We start from the raw sequence: 9,722 nt of genomic DNA on the forward strand, positions 1-9,722 counted from the left end.
AGAGAGAGAGAGAGAGAGAGAGAGAGAGAGAGAGAGAGAGAGAGAGAGAGAGAGAGAGAGAGAGAGAGAGAGAGAGAGAGAGAGAGAGAGAGAGAGAGAGAGAGAGAGAGAGAGAGAGCTTTTTTTGGTATTATTCAAAAAGTAAAAATGCTATTTAATTTAAATTTAACCGGTTGAAAATGAAATTCAATACCCTAAATTCTAAATTTAAAGACGACTACTACCAAATATATATAAAAGAAACCTTTGTTTTTGGGCTATAGTTACATTTACCCGTTAATAATAATCTCCCGGTTGGTGTAAAGTTATACGTAACAAAAACACAATGGGTCAGAATGTAAATAAACTAAACTGATTCGTTCCCTTATAAAATCAAAAAGAACTTCGATATTTTATGTTTCCGGTGATCGATCCAGGAGGGTTTTGCTCTAGATTTTCCGACAACGTGCTCGTCTATACACACACAGACAAGTTTTGGTCTTCTCCCTTCGAAATTAACTAAAGTGTTCTCGATTTTGTATAGAAAGTTAGTGTCACTTTATTTGGAAATTCTAGGGTTTCGTCGTCGAAGTTATTCCATAGAATTGTAGAAGAATGGGTCGTTCACGCGCAGTCAATCACTCTGCAGAGGAGGATTCTAGCCAGAGGTATGTGTTATTTTTTAATTTAAATATGTTTAACTCGGTAATTTTGTTCGGACTCACTTTTTCTCTAATTTAAGTGGCTTAGATTAGCTACATTCATGTAATCAGAAGTATCTGATTGGTAATTCGCTACGATTATGAATCGGAGACCAAACCATGTGCAATAATACAACTTCAAAAGCTTTTAAGTTCGCCTGCTTGACCATTTGGACTCCGTGGTTATGCCTCCGTTTTAAGATTTTGGATAATCTTCCATCATTTTGGAAAGGAATACAGCTTTAAATTGATATCAAGCTCGATACTTTTTCAAATTTATTACAAACCAATTATCACTTATGGTACATTTTGATAAATATCAATGTGGTCAGCACAATTTCTAAACCCTTATCATCTGAAGTCAAATCTAGCTCTTTCTCTTCAGCTGGGCTGTATAAAGAGATAAAGTGAACCTTATCCATTGTATGTATTGTTCTATGAGGGTCTTTCTATAATGCCTGCCATAATTTAAATGAACACATCTTATTACTTGTATTTTAATTATATCCATCTTTTGTCCCTTACGTGGTATGAGTTGAGTTAAGTTGTAGACTTGTAGTTTGAATGAATGGTTTTATAGAATTAAATGCCTTTAGAACAACCAATCTTTAGGCTAACAAAATGTCATAATATAGTGTTATATGCTGACAATTTCATTCAATGAATGATGTCATATACAAATCAATAGAATCCAAATTCAACATCTTTCTGTAAGTGGAAATTCATAAAGGCAGCCTTGAATGAGATAGCATAAATGAATGTTAGAGTAGAAAAAATATGAAAAACATCATCATATTTGTATTTTCTTTTCATTTTTTCTGTGCATACTCTTATGGTAATTTCTCATTTCCACATTATATATACTAATAAAGTAGGTTTTTTTTTTCGGGGCTTAAAGATCAAAGGTTAGAGCGGCTGTTAGGTTATATATCGCCTCCATAGTCTTGTCTGATATGAACATAAATTCATTTCATTGCAACATAAGTTCATTTTATCGATTAATCTTTATTTTTGGCATTGTATTCTGATTGAATCCTTTGTAACTGTGATTCATTTTTATTTAGTCGATCAAAGAGAAAGAGGGTCACCTCAAATCTAGAGAATCTAGAGGCTGCAACTTCAGGTATCTATTTGATTACAAGAATGAAGAATGCTGTGATAGTTTTATATATATATATATATATATATATATATATATATATATATATATATATATATATATATATATATATATATATATATATATATATATATATATATATATGGTGTTTTTCCACTTTTAAAAACTCAATTTGTTTTATTGTATGATAATAGGCCAAGGGATGAGTGAAGGGAAAAAAGCCTTGTACCATTGTAACTACTGCAACAAGGACATTTCAGGAAAGATTCGTATAAAATGTGCTTGTTGCTCTGATTTTGATCTATGTGTTGAGTGCTTTTCTGTTGGAGCTGAGGTTTATCCTCATAAAAGCAATCATCCATATAGAGTTATGGTTAGTAATTTCTTGTTACTACTTTTTTTTTTTTTTTTTTTTTTTTTTTTTTTTTTGTGATTTGGTTCATAACCTATTCAATTTTAGTAATTTCACATCTGAATTTATTCAAGTCTTAAAGTTTTTCTTTTCCACAGGATAATCTGTCATTTCCTCTCTTCTGTTCTGATTGGAATGCAGATGAGGAGATCTTGCTACTTGAGGTATTTTCTCCTATACCCACCTTCAGATTTTTTGTTTTGTTTATATTATTAAAGTTTTCAGATTTTCTAATGAAATTTTTATTATACAGGGGATAGAAATGTATGGATTAGCAAACTGGAATGAAGTTGCTGAACATGTTGGAACCAAAAGCAAATCACATTGTATTGAACATTATAATACCATATACATGAATTCACCTTGTTTCCCTCTTCCGGTATATATAAAAAAAAAAAAGAATCATTTTTTTTATCTTATATTATTATTTTTATAGTACATTAGCAGAATCTTATGTTTTTTTTAGGACATGTCTCATGTTATGGGAAAGAATAGAGAAGAACTCCTTGCAATGGCCAGAGGCCATGGTGAAGCCATAAAAGGTTATTATTATTATTATTTCCTGGTATATAATTTTATTATTATTATTTTGTTTCTTGAAATTTTGACTCATTTTGGAGATGTTCAAATTGATTGATTTTTTAAAACTTGCATCAGGACTTCCAACTGGAGGGGAACTTTTGGTGAAAGAAGAGTCTCCATTCTCTACAAGAATCAAGTAGAAATTTACCTTTTTAACCTCTCTATATCTCTCAAAAATACTTCTCAACAGTTTTATTAAATTATATTTTTTTGGTAATATTTTCTCAGGGTTGAAGGTTCCACCACTGTTAATCCATCAACAGGGGCAGGTAAGAGAGCATCAAGCACTGTCCAAAGTGACAAAGCTGGTGATGGAATCAAAATAGAAGGTGAATTTTGAACAAGAAAACTAGTAACAATTATAAGTAGCTGAAGAATAAAGAGACATAACTTATTGTATAATAATTAATTTAATTCCCAGATTCTCACGCAGACAGAAGCTTTGGAGAGAAAAAGCTAAGAACATCAGTAGAAGAAGGCCCTTCTATAACTGAATTAACTGGCTATAATTTTAAAAGACAAGAATTTGAAGTTGAGTATGATAATGATGCTGAACAATTACTTGCTGACATGGAATTTAAGGAAACTGATACTGATGCTGAACGTGAACTTAAGCTTCGTGTCTTGCGTATATACTCAAAAAGGTCAACCATCACTTATTAAACAAACTCTCAACTGGTTTGTAGAGATTTAATTTGAATGTATACTCATTTTTCTGATTTATTTTTTTTGGTAACATTTTTCAGGCTAGATGAGAGGAAACGAAGAAAAGACTTCATTCTTGAAAGAAATTTACTTTATGCTGATCCTTTTGAACAGGGTCTTTCCCCTGAAGAAAAAGAAATATGTCGTCGATACAGAGTCTTCATGCGTTTTCATACAAAAGAAGAACACCAAGAATTGCTTAAAACTGTTATTGAAGAACACCGCATTCGAAGACGAATTGAGGATCTTCAGGTTTCTTTTTTTTTTTTCTTTTCTTAATTTAATCCTTATTATTATTTTTTGATATTAATTTTGGAATACGTGTTTAGGAAGCAAGAGCTGCTGGTTGTCGCACGTCTGCAGATGCTGAAAGATACATCGAACAAAAGAGAAAAAGAGAATCTGAAGAAAACACGCGTAGAATCAATAATAATAATAATAACATGAACAATATTAACAATATCAATAATAATAATAATAATAACAATAATAATAATATCCAACCTGGACCTAGTGGCAAATTCTTGCAAAGAGCAAATCATTTGAAAAGCGATCTTGATGGCAGTCCACATGGCGGAAAAGATTCTTCTTCGACAGGTGGAGGGTTGGCCATCGCCAGCCTGGACGATTGGGATGTTACCGGTCATTTGGGCGCTGATTTACTCAATGAAGCTGTAAGAGCTTCTATCTTTTCAACTTAATCTATACAAAACGACACTAGTATTTTACTTATTTGCCCTTCATTTTTACTATAAGTTACAAAATGACTTTTTTTTTTGGTGTAGGAAAAGCGGTTGTGCACGGAGATTAGGGTGCTTCCAGTGCATTATTTGAGCATGTTGGAGAAGCTTTCTATAGAGATTTTGAATGGTCATATATCTCAAAAGTCGGATGCGCATCGCTTGTTTAATGTGGACCCCACGAAGGTTGATAGAGTGTATGACATGCTTTTGAAGAAGGGAATTGGTCAACCGTGAGACCCGAGACCCATATTGGGTCGACCCACGGGCTGTTATTTATGGGTGTGGACTACTACAACCTTTGTATGGTTTTATGAGTTGATTCTTTTTTAAGGTAATTGATTGTGATATATGAATTATATGTATTCTTATGGAAACATATACTACAATTTCAACAGAGGATGTTGGTAAAAAGTTGTTTTTTTTTTTTGACCATTTGGCGATTTGGTTTAAACCGGTTTGGTATTGCTTCGGTTTGTGGAAAAGAACCGGTTCAGTCCCAAATTGGACTATGAAGTGAATACAAACTTAGGGTATATAATTTGAAAAATGTAAATATAAAATAATGTGTTTTTAAAATTGAAAATTGTTATATTTAATTGATAACAAATATGATTTTATTTCGAGCTATTCACAAAAATAGATACAAATATCGCGAACTCAGAAATGCTTTTTCTGAGATACCTCACCACAATAAATATATGTGAGCTCAATTTATGTTCCGTAAGAAATATTTATGATATATTCATCAGCTATTAAAAAAATATATTTATGATATATTCATCAGCTATTTATTAGCCTTTAATTCTTTAGAAAACAACCAACTTTAGTTAAGGGTTGCTCAAATTTGATATTATTTTGAATTTAGTGTGCATGTGCAAAAAATCATAAAATTCAACAAGAAATGTGCTCGAAGAAGTTTAAGGATCAAACGAAGATAGATGGTAAAGACTAATAAGATACAACACAAAAAAATGAATACAAGCAGATTGAACGAACCAAGTAAATAATGGGACAAAAACATGTTGTCATATGCAAACAAGGTGTAGCAAACCCATTTCAGACATCCATAAGTTTACTACACAAACAACTAGTTCTATAGTAATTAGATCATTTAATCAACTAATCAATTAATGATAAATGACATTCGGTAATAAAAATATACTATCTGTATTATTAGGAAGAGAAATCAAATATTCTTTTATTTTTTTTTATTTTTATCATCTTTCTATACATTTAAGACTGTGATATTTATCATGTTTAATAAAAAAAATCATTAAATTTATTATCATCTAAATGAGAAAAAGATGGTATATTTAATTTTTCTATTAGGAAAGTTATTCTTATCAAAAGTCCTCTAGCCCAAACTGATATAAGATGTATTAGGTGTGTGTCACACCCCAAAACCGAGAATGGCAGAAACGTTCTGGGGCGGAGGACGTCATGTAATGTATCACAACAATGTAAAGTAGTAAACAAGCAACAACATTATCCATTGCATTAATAGTATAATTTTAAATACAAATGTGTTCTTTCATGGTATAACACAACATAATGAATATTTAGAATTAAAGACGAGTCTTGACTGCTCCGTCTTCACAAAACCTGGTCGTTGTACCTGTCTATTTGTGACCTGAGAATACAAGTTATTTTGAAAGCGAATATCAACAATAAAGTTGGTGAATTCATAAGTATTTATCTGTCTTTGATTTGTAAAACTGTAAAGAAAAGACTTGTAAATGTTTGGAGAAAAGTTTGTATAAGTATGGAAATGTTTGTAAGTAATTGTAAACGTTTGAAAACCCTAGAAAATTTTATATTTCCTACTAGTATATAAAGTAGTCTTCTACCAAGACCCAACTGTTTTGAAAGTATGTATCACTGTAAATGTGACGGTTTTTCCCCTGTATAACTATTATTGTTATAAAACTATCGTCTACCTCATTGTCTATGTGTATGTGTCACAAAATAAAGGTAATAAGGAAAATAGTATATCTATATCAAATATATTCTACCTCATCGTTCATGTGAATATGTCACAAAGTAAAGGTAAGAAGGAAAATAATATAATAACTAAAATTGTATCCTTTTGCACTAGGATATTCACGGTGTGGTAACTTGCCGAACAGTACAACCGTAGATACCCGTCGATGTGCATTTTCCCTACTGTAGCTAACAACCTTGGGGGTGGAATGGTAAGTCCCGAAACGTAAGTAATAGTATCTATGTAATAGTATCTATGTAAACGTATCTATGTAATCATATCTATGTAAATGTATTTATGTAATCATATCTATGTAATCGTATCTCTTGTAATTGTATGTCTTGTAATTGTATGTAATCGTATCTCTTCATATAGTATGTAATGTATTAGTATTCTTGTAATTGTATCTCTTCATATAGTATGTAATGTATTAGTATAGACTCATGAATGAATCGAATCTTGTGTGATTCTTTGTACTTGTAATAGTAGGTAGTATCTCATAACTATACCTATTATAGTTACTAGTAATATACATGTACAATCGAAAGTATGCCTTTGCTACCTAAAGGTACTAAACTGACTAATGAAACTTTTATGTCTATATAGGTATACATGATATATAACTAATATTTAGACAACATTCGGACGATTAACCGATACCCTAAGGCCACATCCCAACGAGGAAAAGGAAATAAAACGAGTTAGCCGTCCTAAGTCATTTAAACATTACTTATATAACTACACATATATAGGCATGCATTTGACAATATAAAAGTATAAAAGAAGGTTTGTAAAACATTTGAAAAGTTTAATAACTAAGAAATGATGACTTGATGTCAGTTTATAAAATGATTTGAAAGTAGTTTGTTTGATAAGACAGTTTTAAGTATAAGAAAACCTTTGTTTGAAACACAATCGTAACAGAGTTTGAAAGGAAACATACAGTATGTAAGATAGTTTAATAAAGAGTTTTAACATGTAAAAACATTTGAGAAAGTCATTTGAAGTAATCTGTTTGGTAAAACAGCTAAAGTATAGTAAATCCATTTGTATGCTAGTTATTAATCACATGTGATTAATATAATAACTAGCATGATTCAACTTGTATTCCCCCCCATAAAAGCATTTATAAACATTTAATAACATTTAAAAGGTTAATTAAGGGGTATGAACTCACTTGTAGTGAGTGGATCGTATGGAAGTGTCGGACAAGTGCTTGGTGTCAAGTGAAGACTTAAACACACACAATGATCCTAATAACATATAAAGACATATGTATATATACAATTAGTGATTGTAACACTAATTAGACAAGTATAAACATTCTAAGGCGTGGAAAACACTTTAGTCAAAGTGTTAGGAGGCCATTGGTTTGCAATAAAAGATTGCAAGGCATTGTAAGTGAGTTTATGGTCAATGGACCATACTTAATGGAGTTTACGGCCTAGGGGAGTTTACTCCTAGCCGTAAACTCTATAATGGGTCACCATTTGAGGCTTAAAGGCAAGATGTCTTAAGTGGTTAAGTGTTCCAAGGCTTAACCAAGAGGCTAGGTGAGTTTAAGGTCCAGAAATGACCTTAACTTGTGTTTACGGCCTGGGGACCACTTCCCCATGAGTTTACGGCCGTAAGCTCATGGTATGAAGTACCATTTCGATGTTTGAAGTCCCTAGTTCAATGGTGTATGGTTCTAGACTAAGTTCCAAGACTTGGTAAGGGACTAGGGTGCAATTTGCCCCACTTATAAGGGTTTACGGCCCAAGAACATGTCTTGGCCGTAAACACCTTTGATCTTGCATTTCTTGGTGATTTCTAAGGCCTAAACATGTTAAACCTAGTGTACAACAAGTTAAGACAAGAGTACTTACGATCTAGGAGCTTGAATGGTCGGTTTTTGCTAAGAACACTAGTGGGTGCTCTTGGTGAAACTTGAAGATCTACACAAATGGAATGATTTCATGGATGAAATCATGTAAGATCACTAGTTCATGTAAGATATCAACTAGTTAGGGCAAGAAACTTACGAGTTTTGAAGATCGGGGACGAAGATCAGGATGATACTTGAGATGATTTTAGCCAAGGGAAAGAAAGAAGTGAACTAATGGCCAACAACTCATCATATAAGGTGGAGTTTACGGCCCACATGGAGTTAACAGTTGTAGGCTAACAGTCTTTAGCGCAGCTTATTAGGGATTTCCCAACGAAAAGGCTTTGTCGAACCCTCTTACGTTAACCTACCTTCTTGCCAGCGAAATAAAATTGGTGGCCGTGAACTCCTTGTCAAGTTGTTTCAGGCTTGTTCTTTGAGCTATAACTTCAGCAGATAAACCCCGACACTTATCCCTTAAGTGTACAAGGCTCAGAACGCTCAAACAGACTCCAAATTGTGCTAAATGATAGCAGGAATGAGTTTGACTTTCAATGAAATATTTGACTGTACAAGATAGAAAATTTCGGGTTGTCACAGTGTGAGACCTATGTATTACATGGGTTAATTAAAAAAAAATTAAATATCAAAATGTAAACATTAAGTATTTTTTAAAATTAAATTTTAAAATAAGGAAGAAAAAAACATATTTATTGCAATTTAAGATCATATTTATTACATTTAATACTTACTTATATAGCTATATATATCACGTGGTTTTTTAATTTTAAAAATTAAAAAAACCTAGAAATTGACATGTGGATATTATTTATTTCAAAAATACCACAAAATAATAAGTGTCAAAACTTATAAAAGATTAACATGTTGCAAAATGGATCTTTATTTATTAGACTAGATTGAACAAGTACCATTTAACCAAAATATTAATGATGCAAGCTTGTGACAAACAAATTTATAGATTTAGGATTACAAATTATGTTTTTTTTTTCTTTGTATTTGTAAAGTTGTTTTTAGTAATCATTATCAACGTTACGATTGTTCTTCTTTAAAATTATTTATTACTACGGTTAGTGTTGACATTGAATTCTTATAATATATATTTGCATAAAAATACATGATGTAAATCAATTTATTTTTTTTGTTATAAACTATTTGGATCACCCTTTTCCTTTTTATTTTTCACGATATATTGTTTGTTGATAACATCTTGTCATTAGTATATACATACGCTTCTGAAATGTGATTCCTTTTTTTTTTAGTTTTTATATTATTCTTAAAATTTAAAAACACATTAAAGTATGACAAAGTAAATGACTACCTTAGTTTTCAATAGTAAGTTTCCGATCAAATTAAGTTCGAGTTAAAGAAAAAGTCAAACAAGAAAAGAAAAAAAAAAATGTTCTTCTCTATTCATGTATTTAACAACCCGTCAAAAGATATATGTTTATCTGGACAAAATAAAATGATATAAGAATGAAACGGATAATTAACATTTTATTATTACGTTTATAATGGAATCAAATAATTAGTTCAGATATAGGAATAGGATGGTAACAACAGGAAGATTGTTAAAAGAATAAGATTACTTGATACAACTTTTGGGACATAGCT

At 31.3% G+C, this 9,722-nt stretch overlaps 1 protein-coding gene across 2 annotated transcripts; it reads left to right on the forward strand.

Moving 5' to 3' along the window:
* The first annotated feature begins 329 nt into the window (after window positions 1–329).
* Window positions 330–4,653, forward strand: LOC145047134 (transcriptional adapter ADA2-like). Of its 2 annotated transcripts, none has more exons than XM_078995375.1 (12): window positions 330–647; window positions 1,745–1,803; window positions 1,995–2,173; window positions 2,311–2,376; window positions 2,466–2,591; window positions 2,679–2,754; window positions 2,870–2,930; window positions 3,023–3,123; window positions 3,228–3,438; window positions 3,541–3,751; window positions 3,829–4,173; window positions 4,285–4,653. In XM_078995375.1, exons 1-12 carry the CDS (start codon window positions 595–597, stop codon window positions 4,474–4,476), a joined length of 1,680 nt encoding a protein of 559 aa, XP_078851501.1. In that variant the 5' UTR covers window positions 330–594; the 3' UTR covers window positions 4,477–4,653. The 2 variants fall into 2 exon arrangements, with proteins under 2 accessions (XP_078851501.1, XP_078851500.1); XM_078995374.1 differs by having other exon boundaries at window positions 331–647; window positions 3,216–3,438.
* Window positions 4,654–9,722: the final 5,069 nt, after the last annotated feature.

Source organism: Lactuca saligna, chromosome 5, assembly GCF_052625555.1.
Source record: "Lactuca saligna cultivar CGN05327 chromosome 5, ASM5262555v1, whole genome shotgun sequence".
Classification (NCBI taxonomy): domain Eukaryota; kingdom Viridiplantae; phylum Streptophyta; class Magnoliopsida; order Asterales; family Asteraceae; genus Lactuca; species Lactuca saligna.